The 24,089-nt window shown below is 25.2% G+C and overlaps 3 protein-coding genes across 11 annotated transcripts in view; all 3 read left to right on the top strand.

Moving 5' to 3' along the window:
* LOC126902078 (uncharacterized) overlaps positions 1-4,590 on the top strand; it is a 63,781-nt gene extending 59,191 nt beyond the window's left edge. Inside the window, exons 10-12 of the mRNA XM_050679099.1 lie at positions 209-574; positions 2,802-3,277; positions 3,364-4,590. Coding sequence (XP_050535056.1) covers positions 209-574; positions 2,802-3,277; positions 3,364-3,906 — 1,385 coding nt within the window. The 3' untranslated portion in view covers positions 3,907-4,590. The remainder of the gene's footprint in view (positions 1-208; positions 575-2,801; positions 3,278-3,363) is intronic.
* Positions 4,591-8,895: 4,305 nt separating this feature from the next.
* LOC126901617 (facilitated trehalose transporter Tret1-like) lies at positions 8,896-14,877 on the top strand. 8 transcript variants are annotated; one of them, XM_050678234.1, is made up of 9 exons: positions 8,896-9,082; positions 11,156-11,508; positions 11,860-12,067; positions 12,599-12,855; positions 13,407-13,498; positions 13,629-13,697; positions 13,859-13,966; positions 14,067-14,356; positions 14,436-14,877. In XM_050678234.1, exons 3-9 carry the CDS (start codon positions 11,956-11,958, stop codon positions 14,774-14,776), a joined length of 1,269 nt encoding a protein of 422 aa, XP_050534191.1. In that variant the 5' UTR covers positions 8,896-9,082; positions 11,156-11,508; positions 11,860-11,955; the 3' UTR covers positions 14,777-14,877. The 8 variants fall into 8 exon arrangements, with proteins under 8 accessions (XP_050534191.1, XP_050534185.1, XP_050534188.1 ...); XM_050678228.1 differs by adding an exon at positions 10,278-10,366 and having other exon boundaries at positions 8,899-9,082; positions 13,384-13,697; XM_050678231.1 differs by having other exon boundaries at positions 8,899-9,082; positions 11,156-11,332; positions 11,905-12,067; positions 13,384-13,697.
* A 2,604-nt stretch (positions 14,878-17,481) lies between these two features.
* LOC126901614 (facilitated trehalose transporter Tret1-like) lies at positions 17,482-23,607 on the top strand. Of its 2 annotated transcripts, none has more exons than XM_050678223.1 (7): positions 17,482-17,518; positions 20,870-20,995; positions 21,068-21,327; positions 22,121-22,434; positions 22,508-22,630; positions 22,778-23,067; positions 23,127-23,607. In XM_050678223.1, exons 1-7 carry the CDS (start codon positions 17,497-17,499, stop codon positions 23,483-23,485), a joined length of 1,494 nt encoding a protein of 497 aa, XP_050534180.1. In that variant the 5' UTR covers positions 17,482-17,496; the 3' UTR covers positions 23,486-23,607. The 2 variants fall into 2 exon arrangements, with proteins under 2 accessions (XP_050534180.1, XP_050534181.1); XM_050678224.1 differs by lacking the exon at positions 17,482-17,518 and adding an exon at positions 17,960-18,012.
* The last annotated feature ends 482 nt before the right edge of the window (positions 23,608-24,089 follow it).

Below are 24,089 nucleotides of genomic sequence, written 5' to 3'. Positions count from 1 at the left end.
CGTTTAAATTAATACTTAAATGTCAATACATATCTTCATCGTGTACAAACTTTTATGCATTCTGATCGATCCTAATTTTAGCAAAATAAAAATATCATTAATATTAGTTTTGATGCGAAGCTGAGAAAGTATTAATTTTACAAAATGTTTTAAGAGTAACGATTCATCTTATATTAGAGCGTTAGATTTAATAATCCATTTTTTCCAGCAACTCTTGGCCCATTCGCGGTGGGTACTGTATTAGGATGGTCTTCGCCAATATTAGTGATGTTTAAACCAGAAAATCATCCACGTTTCGCAATGTCCGACGAAGAAGGATCATGGATGAGTTCGTTGATCGCTATTGGAGCTGTTATTGGATCTATACCAGCCGGCAAGGGTGCTGATATTTTTGGAAGACGTCCTACTATCGCAGCACTGGCCATACCTTTTATCATCAGTTGGATAATAATATATTTCGCTCAATCCGTTATTGAACTATGCATAGCTAGACTGATAGCTGGTGCCGTTATTGGCGGAGTCACGGCAACTGTGCCCATGTACATCGGCGAGATTGCCGAAAGTTCTATAAGAGGTAAGTATTTATTTGTATGAACTAAAACATGTATTTACGGTTTACGTAAAAATCTTCGATTACCGCCTTCTTAATCACAAAATATAGTCAAATAATTATTTTCGTATAAATTAGAACATAGTGTGCCATATAATAGTTGCTTGTTCCAATTTTTAAGTTATTTTTGTCTGAAAAAACCAAAACCTGTTCCAAATTAAAGATTTTTAAACGTACTTTATTATTAATATAAAGAAAACGTTGTGACGATATTTATTTCTATTAGTTTTATGGTTTTAAAATATACTACTTCAACAATAAATATAGGAGATTTGCATGGAGTAGTTTTTTACGATAACAATCACCGTTATATCTTGTCCAACTTGTAATTTCCAACTATGCCGCGTCCCATTATGCGATTTTTTTTTCTTCTCTGCTCTTACTGGACCGATTTTGCTCGATGACATAACAAATGATAATAAATAATATTAAAAATATTCTTTCTTATATAAATACTGATTTAAAATTTACTTACTCAAAAAGGGGGGTTATAAAGAAATTTGTACATATCAATAACATTATTCTTTTTTAATTTTTAAAAAATTTCCACTATACCTATCACCTTTTAAATGTACTTTAAATTAAGTTAATGAAATATATACATTCATTTTGAGAAGAAATTAACCTCTAGACTTGTCTTCTATTTGTTAACTTTTGTCAAAGATAAAAGTGCGACTTTTACGTAAAAATCACAAAATTCAGAGAAGTTATCAGAATTATTTTACAAAAATATTTTTAGGGAGTTTTTTTTTAATATAATATTTTGTTTTCAAAGTCATTAAAAAAGGGAGTTAAGGTTAGTAAATCTCCTTCACGATTTTTTTTTTTTTTAATTTCAATGTGTACATTGCCATTGAAGCATTTTATGATATTGAAGTTAATCACTATTAGATTTTAATCTATACTGATGACTGTTGCAGTAGACCTCCTTTAGTCGGATCTCGACAGTACTGTTTTTTTTAATATTTATATATAAATATTGATATAATAAAAAAAAAAGTCAAATTGTACGCATGTTATTTTCAGACATCATTTATCTTAATCAATGTGTACTCTGTAAAAAAAGGATAACTATCTGTCCATCCATTAGCTTAATGAACAGAATAATATTCCTATAATTTATAGGAATATTAGATAGTAATAATAATAATAAAATAATATATTTCCTTTGTAAGTTCTTTATATTTTCAAGAACTTTCCGATGTTTTATGAAATCATATCTTAATATACTAATACTAATAAATCGTTTAATTATGTAATTGTTATTAACTAATTGTAATTTCAAAAGTAATCTAGCTTAAAGTAACCATAAAACATGTTTCAAATTCTTATTAGATAAATAACTTGTGGAATTAGTAAATGAATCTTAATGTGGATATCCTATGTATAATAACACGTTTAATAAAATTTTGTCGTCCAATAATTATATTATGTATACGTACGCATGCAAACCATTAAGGACAAATAAAGTCAAGTATACATATAATAAACTTAAATTATAAAATATTTAATTTTTTTAGGTACCTGGCAAATTTTTTTTTATAGTAATAAAGTTTGTTGACGTTTTTAAACAGAAAACTTGTATATAAATTTCATATGTTGGATACATCATAAGTTGTATTTTTCAAATTAATGAGATATAAAAAAGCGATTACCAATTTTATTTTATAGTTTTTACAAGGTCTATTTTCAGTTGACATCGAGGCAATTTATTTTCACCGTAAAAAGTTTATCAGTTAAAGAATAAATAACTTACACCATCTATTCCCTCTATCAAACCTAAACATTACCAAAATATAAGCGCTTATTATTATATTGACTTAAGTAAAGTCGTCTAGGTGCAAAAGGTCATATAACCAAAATATTTATTTTTTCCTTTTTACTTGTAAGTTAATTCGTCAAGGAAAAGCAAAATGCCCTTTTGCGACTGAAAAAATCAAAAATGTATTGCTCTAAATAAAATTGTAATGCTGTTCTAAATTATAAAAATATTATTAATTAGTATTCTTGCAGAAATTTATTTACTATAATTTTCTTAAAATTTAAGTAACAGCATTAATTTATCATCTACATACTAGTAAAATATATATAATTTTATTAAACATCATTGAATTGATAGTTATAAGTCTTAGCTAAATAAAATGATTTGATCATCAATTTTGATTATAGGAGATATAATATTTATTTTCAGGTGAACTCGGATCTTACATCCAAGTCGCAGTAACATTGGGCATTTTATACGTTTACGCAATTGGACCTTTTGTCAATTATGAATTGTTAACAATTTTGTGTGCAATAATTCCAGTGCTAATGTTTTTGTTAGTACTTTTGCTATCACCAGAAACGCCCACTTATTTATTGCGAAAGGGTAGAAGAAAAGATGCCGAACGCTCTCTGATATTATTACGTGGTTACGATTATGATATCGAAGGAGAGTTAGATGAATTGCAAAAACAATACGAGGAGGAACAATCACGTAGCGCAACATTTAAAGACTTATTATCATCCAAAGCCACAATACGAGCCACTATCGCTGTTATGGGGTTGCTTAGTTTCTTATCATTTTCGGGTATTAATTCATTCATCTTTTATGCCCAATCCATTTTCCATGATGGCGGTGGTGAAATTGGAGAAGCTACTTGTACTATTATCATTGGAGTACTCCAAGTAAATAACATATAATTATTATTTATATGTTAGTGTACTAATTATGTTTCATATTTTATTTATGCGATTTTTTTTTTTTTTAATAGGTAATTTTTACTTTTGCTTCAGCATTATTAGTAGACAAAGCGGGTCGTCGTGTATTACTTTTAATATCTGACTCTGTCATGGCTGTTTGTTTGGGATGTCTAGGATATTACTTCTGGCTACGACAACATGGAGTAAATGTGTCTAGTTACACGTTTATTCCATTGTTGACTCTGAGTTTATACATAGTTACATTCTCGCTTGGTTTTGGCCCAATCCCTGGTGTCATGATGGGAGAACTTTTCAGTCCCGACGTCAAAGGATTAGCGTTGGGTATTGTGTGTGTAATTGCATCGCTCTTGGAATTCTTAGTCGTTAAGATTTATAGAAATCTTATAGACTGGTTCGATTATGGTATCACGTTTTGGATATTCGCCGGTTTTTGTTTACTGGGAACCTTATTTGTTTGGTTCTTGGTCCCAGAAACCAAAAACAAATCTTTACAAGAAATTCAAGACGAACTCAACGGTATAAAGAAGCCAATAAATCGCAACATTGAACGTTCGTATCCAATGGAATCACTGATGGAAAAGAACACTCATTAAAAGGTCGTAATTCGTCGAATAATTGATTATACATCATTTTTACGTAAATAATCAATTATATGCGAACAAGACTTGAATAAACAAGAAAGAATAAAAAAAAAAAATCGAGTTTTTTTATCATTATTTATTATATTTTTAATTTATTTTAAATAAAATGACCAGTACTGAAATTAAAACGTTGAAATTGCAAAAGAAAATATATTTATACTAGATTTAGTTAATTGATAATTATAACTTTATCATGTGTAGTTGTAATTTTTTTTTGTAATGTTATTTATATATTATTATAATTAATTATTTTTCTAAAAACATATAATCGTTTATAATTGATACGGAGTTTCCCAATATAACTTATGTATGTTCATTGTCAATATGACAATATATTACATAATATGGGTACACTTTATGTTTATAGTTAAATAATAAGTCGGTTTGTACAAAAATTAAGTACTTAATTATAATAATTATTTTATCGATAATTTAAAAACAAATTGGTCAATTGATGTATGTAATGTTTGTACAAAAATTTAACTTGTAATGAGTAAATTAGATTTTTTAAAATTTACTCAATTGTTTTATGATAATAATTTATTTGATCATTTGTATACATAATTTTCTTACTTGCACAATGGTTAGCATTGTAATTTATTATTAAATAATAAAATCAAAAACTTTCGTGCATTATTCATTTAAATTATACTGTTCAACTGCTCAAATTTTATCTTATTTATTACTAATTTTGTTATTGCTTCAAATAAAAATAAAAACTTTTGTTACCATAAATTGTTTTTAATTTTTATATGACAGTTGGCAGTTTATTACATTGTACGTTTTTACTTAGAGTAGTTAATCATTTTCGTCTTTTAATACATATAAAATGAAAGATAACTTAGTTTTCCTAAAAATATTGTAGTGTATACCTTTAGTTTTCGTATTTCAAAATTGTTCCATTTTTTTAGACATTTTATCAAGTGTATCTATAAAATAATATTAACTATAATATTTACTTAACTTTTTAAAGACCAAATTTAAAATTATTGATAAAAAAATATTAATACTTGTGATAGAACTCATGTTTAAAATTTTCACTCAGATAAATAAATATTTTATCGAAGTATCTTAAATAAATTTGATTTAAGTTATTTGCGTAAGATTAAAGAAGTAGAAGATTTCATTATTTTTGTATTTTTATAAAAAAAATTTAACAGTTGAAATATTTTTTATCTTGATTAAAATATCAAATTTTTATGGTCATTCCTTATGACAAATAATATTGTGTTAAAATGATATAAAAATATTAGTTTATGTATGTTTTGTAAATTATATTATATTATATTCGATTATCATAAAGTTTTTATTTTTTAGTATAATAGAAAAAAGAAATAGGTTTCAATAATAGAAATAATTTAAAAGTCTGAACTATTTATGACTGCCTGTACGAAAGTTGTAGGCTCATTAGCTAGTCTTCTTTTTTTTACGCCAGTAATTATAGTTAAATGTTCCATTGTGATTATATTACGGTTTACAATTGGTGTTTAACAAAATACATAATTTTAAACTATTTATATTGTATAGAGTAACTTATACATAATTATTACGATGTTCCATAGTATTTTTCAATTATCTTCATAGCGCGATACTTTGCTACTTCATCTTTACAAATAGCCCGAACGTACTTAACCATATATGTTAAAAAACCAGATCCATCCCTCTTGGTAAAACACAAATCCATTTTTTTAATGTACTCAATGCCTTTCATATATTTCCGAGGTCTTAGATACACGCCAAGTCTATCTAAGTTTCGTTTCGCCATTAGAGTGAAACTCTAAATTTGACGATAAAAACTGCGAATCAAAAAGTAGAACGTTATATTCATCTACAAAAAGTTTAAGTTGTTTGTAATTTAATTATTCACAAATCAATTGAATGTTGAAATAAAATATACAAATTAACCATAAAAGAATGATTTTACTGTTACCGTAACTATTATGATGTTAAAATTTTTAATTAGAATATTAATTTAGAACTTGTGATCCCAAAAGATATATATATATATGTGTGTGTTTGTGTAAGATATCAAATGTAGGAATATGAAAACATTTCAATAAATTTATTTGATACTGATTTAACGTAATAGCAAATTATTTTAATTAAATTCTAATAAATTGCAAAAAAAAATTATTTTGTGGGCTAATTTTTTATTATTATACAATATAATTTTTTAAATTTCTATAATTATACAAATTTATATTCAATTACATTTAAATTTAAGTATTCGATCATTACTTATTTGAATATGAATATATTTATATATTATTAATATGTAATAAAATTACAAATTTTTCTTAAGTTTAATTTAAAGTTTTATGTTTGATTTACTGAGACAAGTACGGCTGATAAAGATAAAATTATACATTTTATTCCTACAAATAAGTATTAATCAAAGAAAATAATAAATTTGTTTTTAAGTAAATAAAAAAATATGTTTAATTAATTAAATTTTACACAAGGTTCGGGACTAGTAAAAACGTGATATCTTAGTATTTAAAAGGGTTTTATTTATATTTAATACTACTTTTGATTAGTGTATGAAAAATTTTAAAAACATAATTTATTTATTAATAAAAAAAACACCACTTAGGTATTAAAATTAATTTAAGTATACTCTTAATAAAATAAAATTTAACAAAGAGTTATTCAAACATTTTTAACCACTAATAGTTGTTTTTTATTTTTGGAATAGATATTCTCAATGACATGTTATTATTATTCTAAGTAATGATGAGTATCTAATTACTTATTATGTGTAAAGTAAATGTGTTAGAGACTCAGATGGATTTTAATAAGATAAGCCCATTATGAATTAGAGTTTATGGGGGTGGATTCGTAAAAGTTTAATTCAAAGACTTAAGGCTTTTACATAAGTAATTAGTACAATTATATTAAATTCTAAATATAAAAGTGATTTATAAATTATATTTACCTATAAAATGTAATTTATCCTAATTTTTCTTCTGCCAAAATGGTCACGAAAATATAACAACATTTTTTGCCATAGAAATAATAAATAATAAATAGTTAATCATCATAAAAAAAATATTTATCTCATAACCTATAAAGTAACAATACCTTAAGCAAGCTTACTCTTTAGTATTTTATAATATTTTAATAAATACAAACAATAACTTACTTAGAAATTACTTAGTGATCTTTACAGTATTCCCAATAATGATAGTCGTAAGGCGGAAATGTTAATCTTATAAATAATCTTATTGAACTCATGTGCAAAATTGATTAAAATCTATGGATTACTTTGTTCATTAACTTATATACAAATCTGAGGGACCTTCATTTTAGCTTCGATGCGAAGCTGAGAAGGTATTGGTTTTACTATGATGTGTTTTTTTTTTTATTTATTTATTTATTTTTTTTGTGTCTGTACCACTTTTTCTCAGCTCTCACCGAACGGATTTCTTTCAACGATACGTCAAAAGATCACAAATCGTATCTAGTCGAAGACATTACCCTTAAAAATTGAAAAAATTTCCCTCGTTCCACGTAAATGGGGGAAACCTCCAAAAAAATTACAAATTTAAAAATCGCTAATTTTCGAAATTTTTTCAATTTTTTTTACTAAAAACTGCCGTAACTTTTTCAAAAATGAACATATCAATATAATTTTTTTTTATATAGATGCTTGATGTCTTTACCTATTATTTGGTATATTTTTTTTGTAAATTTGACCTTTTTTCTGCCCACAGGGGGGGATTTAAAATGACAACTTTTTCACAAAAAATTAACTTTTTCAACTTAACTTTTGAAAATGTTCCGGAAGGTCTGACACTTTTATATATATCTTAAATTAAAGCTAATGTAATATACTTTAATTTGAAAAAAAAAAATTTGACCTCTGGACTTGTCTTCACGGCGAAAATGGCTACCGAATGCTATTTTCGTGTGAAAATTCTCGATTTTATTATTTATATTATATTTAACTTTATAATGCTATAACTTATTGAAAAGTTTATGGATCCACACAATTTTTTTATGAGAAATAATATTTTTTAATAAACCCTTTTTCATTCGACATACTTTATCTTAATCGAGATATTAATAAGGAACCAGCAGATCAAGTAGCTTTTGGAATAAAACACCAATTTTTTTAAAATTAAACACTATCTAAAGATTTGCATCGAAGCGTTTATTTTTGATAGTGATTTTAATCACTGTCAGATATCATTATACTTGATCCAACTATGCCACGTCACCACTGTGCCGCGACCCCCCCGTGCTGGGTTTTTTTTTATTTATACTTGCAAAATTTCATAAATTTAAGCTATTATGATTTAATACTTTCCCTCTATAAATACATATTTTTCTAGAAAAAAATTATTTACATTTTATTTATAAATCTCTGAGTTAATGCAAAAAAGGATCTTTTATGTCGTGTTGATGTTTAAAACTGGCACTAGGCCCATACTAATTTTTTTTCTAGAATTACGAAAGACACCCCAAAAAATTATTTAATAATTGTAATAAAATGTGATATTGGTCCATCATGCAACAAACCATAGATATTATCAATAAAATTGTAATTATTATTACTTTTGTGGTGTTTCAACTATGTGGATTTTTCATTGTACACATATTATATTACTTATTACATTTATGATTATAACAATAAAAACAAAATGTTAATTAAAAGAATATATGTCACACTATTACAATTATGACACAAAAATTACCTTGTGGTTTTTGAGTGCATATGGATATGTAAAATTAAATACTATTAAGTTTTAATATTGTATAAAAATTAATTTTTATAAGGGTGAAATCCCCGCATGATTTGTAATTGACAAATCAACCGGGATCGATGAGAATTGTAGTATCCGGGTCCTTTTCATTTAGACTGTTATTAACCGCAGTTAATAAGGTTAACGTATTAAACTAGTTTCAAGTACATTTGAAATGTTGATACTAACTCAGTTATCTATTACGATATCTCCGGGTTTGTTGAATTTTTGAGCATTACTAGTACTAAATGTATAATACAATATAATTACAACCACTAAAACTTAAAAAATCTTTTTAAACACATTATAACATATAATTAACAATTTATTTTAGTTTTAAAATTGCACGTGTTATTTATTAAATCACTTGTTTTTAAGAATAAGTAAGTTTTACAAATTTTAAATATAAATGTAGGATTTAAAAATATATATTGGTTTAACATACAATTTTTATGGCTATAAAAACATTTTTATATTTTAAAAATAATTAATACTACACAGGTTTACAATATACTATCTAAAGACTAACATTTCGTTTAATTATTCTTCTGAATTTCTATAATACACCATATCAACTAGATTTTCATTAATTTAAAAGCACATATGTAATATATTTCTGTAGAAACATTACGAATCTATTAATTTTTAGTGAAATTTAAATTAGTTTTTATTTTATCAAATAAAAAGTTAAAAAAGTATAAACAAATATTCCTTGGAATTCTTACTGGTATATCAACCAGGCTTGGATATTAGTTAAAAATTTTATCTATATAAAATTATTATTTGATAATGATTCGTCACATTTTTGAATTGCTATTTGTTAACATATCATGTAAAAGGGTCAACAATTTGTTGCCCTAACCTTATCTCATTTGATGATTATTTCAATCTCTTAATAAGTGTATCTGATACATGTGGTAGTCATACCATTACTATTATCTATTACTAGTATTTATTAGTTAACACGAGAAAATGTTACGTAATTGCTTAAGATTTTAAAACAAATAAAAGTTTTAATGTTCTCGCTAGGTGTTCAAATAATGCTAAAATCAAGGTTATTTCTTTTGCGTAACAAATTAGAAACAAACTTTAAAAAATATTCAATTGAGTCCCTACCTCACTTCATTGCCCAACCATTAACTCTTTTTATGTTACATTTAAACAATTAGTTTCAAAAATAACTGAAAGAAATAGTACTGAATTTTTTATAATATTTTATTTCATTAACGTTGGTTAATTTTTATTTATATTATGTTATACTTGTGTAAAACCATTTAAATATTTATTTGTTATTTATTATAGTTTACTAATTTCTGTAAACAAAATTTCTGATGGTATTTTGGACTTTATTTTTTTTTTTTGATTATAGTAAAAAAGATAAATTCATGATAATTTTAGAAAATGTCCAATACACGTTTAAATTTAGTGAAATAATTTAATTATTTGATGAACATAGTGTAAAGGTATCAGAGTTTATACAAATTTTAAATTTAATAACTTGCGGCTAAATTTAATAACTAAAAGATATTTAATTTATTAAGCCAAAAAAATACTAAAAATCGCGTATATGTACTTCAGGAGCAATGTTGTCATCATCAGCACTAGGCACATACTCACAGCCTTTGATTTGTTTTTATTATAGTTCAAAAGTCATTAAGAAATGTTAGGTAATTTTTTGATAAGGGCTTTAATTTCTCGAGTACACAAAAAATTGAAATATTTATTTAAATAATTTTTTATTATAAAACAAACAAATTTAGCATTTTTCTAATACTTATAACAATTTAATTAAAATATATTTTATTAGTAACAAATATTTGACAGTAGAATCAATACAGTAATATTTGGCGCTATTTAGAAGATTATCAGCTAATATATATTCGTTATAAAAATGTCCAAAATGTGTCACGAGTATCCTTTATTCTATATGCAATCTTCTACAATAAAAATAAAATACAATAAATTGAACAATTCTCGTAAATGAAAAATATACATAGAAATTGCAATAAATGAAAAAATAAAATTGTTAATGTATTTTAGAAATTTAAGATTTCTTTTTTTGTACATTAAAATTTAATTATGAACAATAACCAGGATCGGTATAACGTTATTTAACCTAAAATAATTTATTGCTAAATCGCTTAAATAAATATAATTCAATTAAGACTAACAATTGTTATAAACATACTAATGAAACTTAAAATAGACTACAAGTTCAAAATCAATTGATTAATGATCGTAGTTATTTAAGAACATACTGCCAAAATTAAAATAATTTGTTAGATAAAAATTTATTTTGTGTATAGCTATAATAATTACGGGAAAAAAATATAATTATGTAATTTGTGTTTCTAATAGTGACTCATAGACATTAAATATTTCATTTGTATAGACATTGAAGATTAAATAAAATATATCATAAACATGTTTAAAAGAAGAATGAATAATTTTTTTAGGTTCAAAGTCTAATTATATTTGGTACACCAAACAAGATTGCCTAAAAACCGGTTGGTATCATAGTGATGCTGATGATCCATTTCCTACACATTTTATTTTGATTATTATTTGCTAAAGTATCTTCGTCGGAGAATCTTGAATTTTTGTAGGATCCCAATCGCTGATTTTTTTCGACGGTATTTTTACTCTTCGTGTTATATTTTTACGTAAATAAATAAGTATAAATTTACTATTGAAAATTATTGCTAACGAAATGTGAAGAACAATTAGGTGCAGTTTTATATTTTACAAAAAATTAGGATAAATAATTTATTTAAAGAATAATATGAACCAGTGTTAGATTGATAGACAAGTATGTGGTTAAATTTTATTGATATTATTTATTTACTTTTCAACATTTGTAAAAATATAATAAAATTTTATAATTTAAAATGTACAGTTTTTATTAATTTTTTTTTTATCGCAATACTATTTACGAATTATATTTGAATTGAAAATATAAAACCTAATAGTAGAGATTAATTATTTTTCAAAATATTATTTTTAATTATCTTAATCTTAAATATAATCTGATGATGGATAAAAAGCTAAGTTTCTAAAATACTGTTTTTTTACTCTCTTGCATAATAAATTTGCATGTACTATACACAACACACTTTTTTTAGGAAGGAGAATTTTAAATTAAATTAAATTAATTTTTTAGAAAAAGCCATTAAGAGTTGTAGAAATGATATAGTGTGTGTTTTAGTTTTTTGAAATCCATTCAATTATTAATGATATAAAATCATTAATTGAATTCATGAAAGAGTATTTAGACGAATTTATGTACAATGAAAATGTACAACTACTTAGGCGGGAAGATTACGAATTTACTTCAGGATGTCGAAATCAAATCTTGGCTTCCTTTTTGGGTAAGTTTCTATGTTTAACTAAAGGATGATATTTAAATAGGACTTTTTTCCAAACAGCTTGAACTTGTTTTATCCTCCTGTTATTCTTATATAGATTATTATAATGTACTAATTTAATATATGTATTAAGTTTCATATTTGTTAATATTGTGGCAGTAAATATTTACATCAATAAATTATCGTATAGTTATTTAATAATAGATAAAACATTTTGTGCCCTGACAATCAAAACTATAGGGGGGCACAAAATGTTCAAGGCTGCATTGACTTTAATAAGACAGAAACAAATAATTCGAAAAATATAATATTAGTTAAGACTTATTAAACACAAAATTTTATTTAATTTTTTTAATTGATGAGTTTTTATGCGTGCTTTTTCCCAAATTATTAGATCTTATCCTTTTTTTATTTTTTAGAAAAATGATTTTTCTATGCTGTTTAATAATATTTAAACAATTTGTTATAAAATTTTATTTTATAGTTAAAATGAATTTTGATCAAGATAAAAATGAGTTTATATTTATTTCTTAGCTTCTTTGATGTCATTTGCATCGGGAACAGTAGTTGCAGTGTTTTCGGATACAAAAGTTTACAAAGATGATAATGAAATAATAATAATAAACGAAGAACAATATTTTTGGATAATTTCTAGTTGTATGTTGGGTGCATTTTTTGGTTCAATTCAAGCTGGGGTTTGGTCTCAAATGTTTGGTCCCAAAAAGTTATTATTATGGCTTTCTGCTCCTATGATTTGTGGATGGTTATTTATTCTTCTAAACATGAACAATGTAAGTACTACACATTAATAGATTACATTTAACAATACGAGATAAAAAATAAACCAATGGTATAGTTTGTTCAAAAATTAAATTGGTATTTTTTTATATGTCTTTAACTATAAAACTATTTAATACTTTTAATGTATTTTCTATATTAAGTCCTCGTGAATATTTCCAATGTTTTAAAGCAGGAAAGTCGTTTCCATTTTCTTTGTTCGGATTAACAATGTATTTAAAAATAATTTATTAGCATACTTATAAATATTAGTAATTTGAAAAAAAAAAATTAAGTATTTTACAATTAAAGCGTTTAAGTAAAGTTTATTAAGTTATTCCAAAGACACTAAAAGCCTCTAAAAATTTTTTATAATTAACTTTAGAAATTAGTAATATATTGTTATCGAGGTTATATTATTGAGTGTGACATATAATTTCGTGCCCTATTTATAATTCAATTGTTGCGCTTCATTTTTTTTAGTTATTATATTTTCCGTATAGTTTTATAAAATAAATATTAAATTGTTTGGAACTTTATAGGTGATATATATATATGTTGGCAGATTAATATGTGGTTTTTCGTTGGGAGCTGCATCGGTTGTTATTCCTTTATATTCACACGATGTTTCGTCTGTAGCATTGAAAGGACGAACAGGTGTGTTTTTTAATTTTATGAGCTGTGCTGGAATTTTATTTACTTATATTACGAGATCTTTTTGGACTGGGTTACAAGAGTCTATTGTCATATTGGCTATTATACCATTTGTTTTTGTCGCAATTTTTAGTTGGATGCCCGAGTCACCAACTTATTTATACTGCAACGGACAATACTACAAAGCAATCAAAGCCTTAAGGTAACAAATACTATACTATTAAATTATGAAAAATAGAAGTATCAGTGATTTTTCAGTGATTTTTCAGTAATTTATATGAAGTTTAAAATTGTGATTACAATTTCGAAAATTTTATTAAAACATTTTTTATGAAAATTTGAATTGTTAATTAATTATTTTAGATGGTTAAGAGGAAATTATTTCAATATTAAAAAAGAATTTAGTCAATATGAGATATGTCAGTTTGACACAATAAAGTTTCAAATGAATTTCAATTTAGCATATGATAGGTAAAATGTATCAAATTTATTTAGACATCAACTTGTGTAATAAATATTATATTTAGTTATTTTTGTGGAAAATTCAATTAATACAATTTTATAAATTTAGACAGATAACAAACAAAGTGATACTCATTTCTTTTGGATTAGTACTTATTCAAAAGCTAACCGGCGTTATTGGATTACTTCATTATACTGTAATATTTTTCGAAGTTTCTAAGATAGACACCGATATTTATATGACGTCCATAGTGTTTGGAGTTTTTCAACTGACAGCATCATGGATCGCTTTTTTGCTTATCGATAAAGTCGGTCGAAGAACTTTGTTGTTGATATCTTCCTTCATTTGTACTATTTGTCTAGCAATTATATCTATTTACTTATATTTATTAGCTGATGGTAATTCTGCGAGCTGATAACATAGCAAAATTTAAAAATTAATCAAGTTTAGTAACAAACATAAAAAATAATTTTTCAGATGAATCGGTCGATTTCGTTTGGAGATCGTTGTTTTTTATCATTGTGTGTGGACTCATTTCAGCTTTTCAAATCGGTTTAGGTCCTATTCCTTGGTTTATAGTAACAGAAATTTTACCTTCCAAAAAAGCGGCACACGTTCAGTCAATGGCAGTATCGTTCTCATGGTTATTGTCATTCCTCATACTCATGTTTTTCCAATTCTTCATAAAAAACTATGCAAGTGTTATGTGGCTCACTTTCACTATTTTTTCAGCTATTGGATTTTTATTTATAGCTTTATTTGTGCCAGAAACCAATAACAGAAATCATGAACAAATAGAAGCTGAATTATTTTTATAAATAAAATTATGTAAAACACAATTTGTGTTATATGTTGATCTTATCAATTAAACCAAAGTATGTTAGTATTAAGGAATTAATAAATAGTAAAAAAATATATATATAGTGTTGCAATTTTTTTTTTATTGAACGTCCAAATTTATTAATATTAACTTCTAAAATTTATATTCTTTTTTGAGAAACACATATTAAGTTATGAATATGGACTGAACACTGAAACATCAGTTCTTTGAAAACTAGTTTTAACCGATTAAAACTGATTTTTTCTGGTTTTTCTAACCGAAACCGTAAACAAATCGAATTGTTTAAATATCTGGTAATAATTTATTTCAGAAAACTAACATGCTAAATACGAATTTATGTTACAGATTTCGAAGTTGAGGTAATATTTTGCTTATTCTATGGATTTAGTGCTATTTTAATATATAATCGAGAACAGTATCAGGGAGTTAAAACATAAACAAAACAGTAACAAAAAATTCAGCACGTAAATCACGTAAAAGCACGTAAATCTAGTAACCTCATAGTGGTGTATAATCGATTGGCTTGTCTTAATTAATATCTCCATCTTAATGTTTTCTTCTATTCCTTTTATTTTAAAAGTCGTTAATTTCAAAATTTAATATTAGGTTTTAAATTTATTTTAATTTAATAGTACAAAAGCAGCAAAATATGTTTGAGTCGGTAAATTTTCTTAGTCATATGTTTGAGTAGCTTCAGTAAAAATGTTATGAATAATACATATATATGCAAGAAAAAATTATTATAAATCAAAGAGTTGGTTATTGGGTTTATTATAGTCCTTATTTTAAGAGCTATAAAGTTTTAGTGCTATAAGTTATAGGCTGTTTTGTTATTATATAATATTACTTTAAAATGGAATAATTTTTTTTCTAAAAAATAAATATGTAAAAGTCATTATAATAACTGTTGATTTAGGTCATTTTAATGGTTTATAAACTGTATATTTTGTTTTTAGCAGTGGAATATTATGCAATTATTGTATTACATAATGAAAATTGAATTTTTCTAAATTATATATATTATGTATTATATTTTGATAATATATAGGTATATTGTCTACTAAATATAAAAATATTAATTATAATTAAAATTAAATAAACTAAATTTTTTCATATATGGATTCTAAAAGAACACTAACAAACTATAATTGTTGACTTTCATTTAATGTTAACTAATTTTATTTTATTTAACAATTCAATTGTTTGGCATTTTTAGTTTTTATTTTGTACTTTTAATTATGTCTTAATAGTTTAAAGTTGTTTGAATTTCAAAACAACAAAGTATTTTAATGAATGATATAACGATTAGTGTTATAATAGGTCATCTCAAATTTTAACTTTATTTATTTTTCAAAAATATTTGATGCTAGTAAATTTTTCTATACTAATTATTACGTTCAGATTATATTTTGTTTAATGATTTTCAACCTTTGATTGTTATATTTAATTAATATGCTCATTATTTTCAGAAAGTATTTATAAAATAAATAATTTACATTGCATAAATAAAAAATTAACAATAGGTAGTGTTTAAGAGATCTACTAGGGATTATTCTACTTTAATAATATTTTCTCCTTTCTTTAATTGGACTTTTGAAAAAATTTCAAAAATTGTTTTTTATTGAATTATATATTATAAATCTGGACAACTTTGAAAAGGATAACTACTAAAATTTAACTAGATAAATTTCAAACATAATTATTTGAATGAGTTGAATTTTAAATTGATGTTATTTTCTACAACGAGAATGGATTTGTGAAGTCTATAGCAGCATTTTTAGCAAATTTTCATCTAGATAATTATTTGGAGTGAATCTAAAATTATGTAGTCCCTGGTTCGATTCCCAGGGTACCAATGAGATATTTCTTGTGATTTTCTTATTGGTGGTGTCTGGTCTCTGGTGAAAGCCGTCCATAATACCTGTCCCGTCCATCATTGGCTTAGCCAAGAACTATTTTTATTTTTTAATATGTGAAAGAGAGTTATCATTTGTGGCATGTTAAGTTCGGGAAATAAAACGATATAAAACTGATCATCATTTATAAAATTTGTACAGAATATAAAAATGAATATATACACATTAATATTATACACATTTAGTAAGCCACGCAAAAAATGGTCAATGTTGTGAAAATAAATACAATAGCTATTTTAGATGTGAGAAACTCCTCCACTCCGAGGTAAGGTTTCAAGTATACCTCTGCGAGGAAGATTGTAGCCTTCAAGTAAACAGATTACATACATCTTAATTGAAATTGATGACCTTTGGTGCTTATTAAAAGTAAAAATTTCTCAAGGAAAATAAATATAACCTATGCTTGCGTTTTGAAGCAATTGACTATACTTTAGTTTATTGAAGACAAATTTGTTAGTAAGGTTTTCTCTGCCATTCGAAGTAAGTAATGTGAAGGTGGTGCAAGAAGCTTAAAATGAGTTTTTAATAAAAAATATATATTACTAAAATTTGAAAAATTTGGATAGTAGGTTATATTTTTAGATTGAATTTTATGTTTTAACTAATTTTGTTAACCATTGAACGTCAATAATTTTATTAAATATAATTTTTAAGAAATATTTTGTTGATTTATTAAGTCTCTTTATTAATAGCAGGTAATTCATAGTATTAACAGTTTGGTTGTAACGACCTGGGCTGCATCTGATGAGAGCGAATGTTACACTCTGCTCCCTGTCGGAAAATGATTTGTGTGTTACAGAACAGTAAGAATTTTTTACGTCATGTCAACTATTAAATACTTGTTAATGGACTCAAATTTCACAAAGCCGACTTAGTAATAGAAATTTATAAATAAACAATTTAAAAATATTATACTTCCAACCCTTCAATATAAGGGATAAAATTTGCATTAAATGAGTTGGTGCTTACAGTATAAAAATAATGTTTAGTCGATTATACAACGTTTGAAATGAGGAGTAAAACTCAATGTTTACTTCCAAAGCGGGTCATATTAATAATGTCTGTTAAGAGTAGTGGGGTAAACCGGTATTTAATTTTGAAAGCAATGAAACGAGAAGAAACATTCATTCTGAGGAACACATTGTTATGTAAAACGTAGAGCAGATGTAATTATCTCTTTTTGATTATAACAGAATTTTTAAGTTGTGATAAGAGTCACTAATGTTATTCCAATAAACTATAAATTTTATTTTTGTTTTTCTAAAGAAGAATGTTACTATTATCTTAATAACAAATAGTAAGTACCTAGTTGATTCAAATAAAATTCATATTATTTCGATAGTATAATAGCGAATTTCTAGTGTAATGTTGAAATTTTATAAATGAATAGATAAGAAATACGACAAGTTATGTAACTGTTTTTTTTTTAACTTATCAGCGGCTATCTGTTACATATGATTCTTATACTTATACTTTTTTTAATAAAATGATTATTATAATGATTTAAAGAATGTATTAAACAAAAATGTTGTTTTGATTAAGTGTCTTCATTTTTCTATTGAATAGATTTTAATGTTACATTAATAATGTATGAGTGTGTAATTTGTTAAAAAAAAATTTTTTCGATAAAAATTACGTTTCTAAACATGTTATTAAAAGTGTGATTTAAATAATTTAATTAATTTAAATTAATTGTAATTATGTATGTATAGAATAAAGTGTAAAAGGTGGGAATTCATATCTTAAATATACCACAAATATGTCTTGTATAATGATATTTTATTGGATTATTTATTCCATGAAATTCCAGGTTTTTCAGAAAAGTATGGCGTCCTCAATAATTTTTGTTGTAGTATCTAATATTTTAAAAGATTCTAAATTATTAATATGGACCACTTAAAACGTTCTAGTCTAGAATTCTAGAATTTGTCTTTTGATAAGTAATTTTCAGTTGCTCTGATCCTTATATACTTGCATTGCAGTCACAAAACATTTTAATGACATTTTTTTTTATTTTGCTTTTTAAACTAGAAAAAATGAAAAATCACTATCCTTAATCTCCTCAAAACTAAAATTCCAATAGCATATTATTGAGTTCTAAAGTCAATGAATAAAAATTTGTACTGGTTGATGTGTATCGGAATAATTTAACAACATATGTAAAAGCCTACAATTCTATGCCCATATCATGATGTTATATTGAATAATATGCTATGAATAACGTTTTCGAAAATAATTGTTTATAAAATAGTACAAAAAATAATTTAAAAAATATTATTATTAAATTATTAAATTATGCAAATCAGAGTTATTAAAATAAAAAACTTTTAATTATTAATATTGTCATTAATTTCAAAGTAAATTTAAATAATTTTCACTATTCCACAGTTATTATCTATTAAAGTAATTTAATATAATAGTGATAGGTATTTATGAACTCTTTGTATAATAATTTGTTCAATATCGTTTAAATGATTTGTTGGTAAAAACTTTGTAACTATTTCTTTGAATGTTATTAACATTAACTTTATTTTGAAATATAAAATGGAAGAAGAGTACGACAGAGTAATACGTTATGATAAAAATAATATAACCTACACCTAACCTCCACTCTATTTTTTTTTTTTATCGCTTTTATTAGCCATTAAGGGCCATAGCGACCTCCCTCTAGGAGGATGTTTTCTTAACCATTTATACTCCAGGACGGGTGGTTAGTCCATCGCCGGAGAGTGGGATGGCGACTTCAATTACCGAACTGACCTCTCGTTCGACAAATGAAGCCGCCCGTACCGAGTTTCGAACCGGAGGCAGTGCGTGTCAAGCACTGCCGCGTTACTGACTCGGCCACACCATCCCACTCAACTCCACTCTATACTTAAGAATATTAATAACTTCCGAAGAACTATTTCAAAAGTTATTATTGACCAATCATTTTTTATTTTATAAGCTAGTTCAACTAGAGATGAATTAATGGTCAGGTCCTAATAAAATGAAAGGGATCTCTTGTCTTTTTGAAATATAACTAGATTCAACATTGTTTTGACGTATTGTTGAGAAAAATCAGTTCAATAAGAGCTGAGAAAAAGTGGAAACAGATACACAAAAAAAAAATGAAGTTAATATCTTCCAAACAAAGCATCAAAGGTTTAACTTTGAATTAAGTAAAATTATTTATGATATAAATAAGTAATATAAAATAAATGTTATCGTATAATTATCGATAATAGTACTGATAAAACTATCTATAAAAACTTAAGTATTTTTTTTTAATCATTTAGAGTTTATATTGTTCTTTTAGTTTAAGGAGATTTATTTGAATCCTTAAGATTTTAGGCATTATGAAACAAGGAATGCCAAAATGGTTGTCAACAGTTTAAGATATAGAGGCAATTCCCCATACCCCAATGGAGTAAAGAGGCGCGATTTTCCCTCGAAATTCATAACACGTCCTTATTTTTTACTGAAATTTGTTTCTTAGAATAAGAATAATGAGAAAAAAATTTCATCATTAAAAATATGTGTATTCAAAATTTTGTGATAAAAAAAATATTGTCAAACCTCCCACGAAAAAAAAATCTTTATATACGCGCCTACTGCCTCATTAATATCAATCATTAAACCTATTACATAACACCTCTCTTACTAGAACATTTATAAAGGTATTATAAATATTAATTATTTGGAATAAGCCTAGAAATAAACACATAATACTTGTTACTTCTATCCTTGAACCGTACAAACCCTCAAATAAAATTGTTGGTTATAAAATTCTGTTAGTAACAATTACTGCAGAATCTATTTTACTTTGATAAAAACTAAAATTCAAATTCAAATATTTGGTAACGTATATAATATTGGTATTGTATATTATGCGTTCGTTTTTTTTTTAACACAAAAAATCCCTACTATCCCCGCCACTGATTTCCGGCCATGAAATTATGAACATATTATTTCTTTTTCTATCCACGTTATTTTTAATTGACATTATGAATACAATAATGTGATTTTATGAAAAAATATTCATAATTTTTTATCGTGTATACACTACATAACAAAACAAAAAGTATTTTTAAAACGATTATAAATTTTATTCTAAAAATTATAGCTTATTGAAACCAATCATTATTATGTGTTTTATTAAATCTTTATTGTAGTCGTTTCAATGTATGTACCAATTGAAGTTAATGGAAGGCAGTACAATGAAAAAAAGCCATTACTTTACAAAAATGACACGGAAAAATTAAAATCGAATATTCGTCCTTTAATAGCAAGTTTTATTGGTTAGTAAATATTTTTTTAATTATTTTAATGTAAATAATTGTTTTTAGTTAACAGTATGATTTTTCCTACAGCTTCCATATTGTCGTTTGCCTCAGGACCTGTAATAGCAGGATGGGTTCCTCCCAATAAAACTACAAATATGGGTGAAATGATGTTTATGGTATCAGAAGAACAAACATCGTGGATAATATCTATTTATTTAATAGGTTCATTAATTGGAGCTCTTCTCGCAGGCCATATATCTCAAGTTATAGGTAGAAAAACATCACTTTTACTAATTGGTATTCCTATGTCGCTTGGCTGGATCATTATTTATATTTATAACAACAGTGTAGGTAATAAGTAAAATTACTAATTTATCCATGATATGATAATAAATTCACTACTAGGCGCATACTTAAGTGAGCGAATAAGGAATATATTCTCAATGAGAATAGCTGACACTCACCCTAATAGCTAAATTTGTAAATAGCTATTTTTGTTAAATATTTATTATTTTAATTTAATTATCTAAATTTAAATTTGTTTTTTAATTGATATTATAATTAATATATGTATTAATAAAACTATATTTTATACACAATGTAGATAAAATTACAAAACACATAGTTAGCCCTTATAAAAACCCAGTATCTTAATGTTATAATGTTATTATGACCATATCCATGTTATCTATGTATGACTAAAATTAAAAGATAATGAGAGTAACATACCTCCATAAAAACCCCTTAAAATTTGTGGCCACACTACTGTTTATTACTATATTTTATAATCCCTTATTCAGTTTGACAAACTTATTCAATCATAATAACATTTTGGAAATGCTAAGAAAAACACAAATCATTTTTACTTAAAAAAAAATACATATGATAGAAACTTGATTTGAATTTTTATAAAAGACTTCTTCTAGTGGGTCTAGGTCTTAACTGCATTGCTCTATTATTACTTCATTTTTTATTTAGAAATTTTGAAGCTTATTCAACACCATTGTGAGGTAAATTTTATTGTTTAAAATTAATTGTAATATTGTTACTTAAACTCATCACATTTTGTTATTTTTATATGTTTAAACATGTAGGAGTTTTATTTGTTATTATATATAATTATTGTATTCCTTATTTCAGGATGTAAATATGATATACTTAGGTAGACTACTATGTGGTTTTTCTGTTGGCGCAATAACAGTAGCTGTACCTTTGTATAATCAAGAAATTGCTTCAGATATTTGTCGAGGAAGAGGAGGAGTATTTTTGGATTTCATGTTATGTCTGGGAATATTGTATTCATACTCAATTAGTGCTTTTGTAGGACTTCCAGCATTTTCTTTATCTTGCTCAGTAATACCTATTATATTTGCAATTCTGTTTGCATTTATGCCTGAATCACCATCATTTCTTTATGGTAAAGGACTTTTAAATGAAGCTATAGCTCCTTTAAGGTAAGTAAGACTAAACAACTTGAATAATTAGTGCATCACTTATTATAATTAATAAATTCATGTAACTGTTTAGGTGGTTAAAAGGAGATGATTGTAATATTGAAGAAGAATTTAAAATCTTAGAAAAGGTAAAAAACCAGGCCATTCTTTCCAAAGCTCAAAATACAGTTACCAGAGATAATAACTACAATATTAGGTATGAATCATTTTTTTTAATCTGATTTCTAGTTTCAAATAATGTTTGGTAGAAATGAAACTTTAAGGTATTCTGAAAAACAGTTAGTTATTGAAAATCAAAACTATTAGAAATATAGATATAAAAAAGTCTATTTGTTATTTCTAGACTAGTTAATAGAAAAGCACTGGCATTATCTTTTGCATTAGTGTGTATACAAAGAGCATCTGGAGCTGGTGCTATTATACAGTACACTGGAAAATTATTTTTATTGTCTGATTCATCTGTAAAACCAGCAACGGCTTCTATAATAACAGGAATTTTTCAAGTCATAGCTTCGGGTGCTTCCATTTTACTCATTGATAAAGTTGGTCGCAGGCGACTTCTCATGATTTCATCATCAGCAGTAATTATTTGTCTTGCGCTGTTAGCTTCTTACTTCTATTTTTTGGAAGCGGGTATAGAATTCCAATTTAAAATAAATTATATGTTTTTAAAACATGTTTTATTTTTGCAGGACTATTGGTGAACACGTGGTTGGAAATTATGCCAGTTATTATTTTATGTATACATATTTTTTTCTTTAGATTAGGCTTAGGACCTATACCATGGTTTATGGGAAGTGAACTTATAGGATCTGAACAGAATAACTTTGCTCAATCATCAGTAGCAGCATTTTCTTGGATCCTTTTTTTCTTTATTTTAAAATCTTTCAATCCTTTAGTTGAGAGTTTCCCAGTTGGTGTATGGATTGGTTTCATGATTATGTCTATAATAGGATTTACTGTCATTTTACTTTTCATACCAGAAACTAATAATAAAAGTAGAGAAGAAATTAAGCGAGCATTACAAAAAAGTGTACAATGTTTTTCCTAAATATATCTGTGATACCTTTAAATTTTAATAATTATTAAAATACTATTTCTGTATTAAAAGATTAACTAATTTAATATTTATTAAATATGTTATACTTAGTTTTATTGTAAATATTCTTCAATATAAAATGTTAATTAAAAGCAATGTGTTCTACTTTTTTCAAAGCTGATAAAAATTTATTTATTTATTGGGTAAATGCTCAAGTACAGTAACAAAATTAATATATTCAATGAAAACATGATAAGAATANCTTAATTGTGTTTTATCTATACAAAACACATTCGGTACACTTATAAGATTTGAATATTGTGCGCAATATATATATATATATATATATATATATAAGAGATAAATTTAGGGTCAAGTGGATGAAAGGGAAGGATTAAAATGATACAAATCAATTAAACACTAAACTTTAAACACAACTTTTAAATTATTACATTCTCTTGCTATTCGATCAATCAATTTGATTATTAATGCGGCAAAAAGGAATTTCAAATGTGAGACAAAAACGTGAATGAAATTGAGGAACATGAGTGTTTATAAGCTGTAATATTTCTGGACAAGATATAACACCATTTACTAATTTAGATATAAAGCAAAT

This window comes from Daktulosphaira vitifoliae, unplaced genomic scaffold (assembly GCF_025091365.1).
Source record: "Daktulosphaira vitifoliae isolate Bord-2020 unplaced genomic scaffold, ASM2509136v1 Scaffold_3, whole genome shotgun sequence".
In the NCBI taxonomy this organism is placed as follows: Eukaryota; Metazoa; Arthropoda; class Insecta; order Hemiptera; family Phylloxeridae; genus Daktulosphaira; species Daktulosphaira vitifoliae.
The sequence above is the reverse complement of the archived record's forward strand: the minus strand, read 5'-3'. Positions and strand labels throughout refer to the sequence as shown.

Excerpts from the sequence above, each read along its gene's own strand:
- LOC126901617 (XM_050678233.1), top strand. The coding sequence starts at position 11,956 with ATGAAAGAGTATTTAGACGAATTTATGTACAATGAAAATGTACAACTA. Across the intron at positions 13,967-14,066 it reads TTCAATTTAGCATATGATAG|ACAGATAACAAACAAAGTGA; the intron begins GTAAAATGTATC and ends TTATAAATTTAG. Across the intron at positions 14,357-14,435 it reads CTTATATTTATTAGCTGATG|ATGAATCGGTCGATTTCGTT; the intron begins GTAATTCTGCGA and ends ATAATTTTTCAG.
- LOC126901614 (XM_050678223.1), top strand. The coding sequence starts at position 17,497 with ATGATTTGTGTGTTACAGAACA. Across the intron at positions 21,328-22,120 it reads TTTATATTTATAACAACAGT|GATGTAAATATGATATACTT; the intron begins GTAGGTAATAAG and ends TCCTTATTTCAG. Across the intron at positions 22,631-22,777 it reads GATAATAACTACAATATTAG|ACTAGTTAATAGAAAAGCAC; the intron begins GTATGAATCATT and ends TGTTATTTCTAG.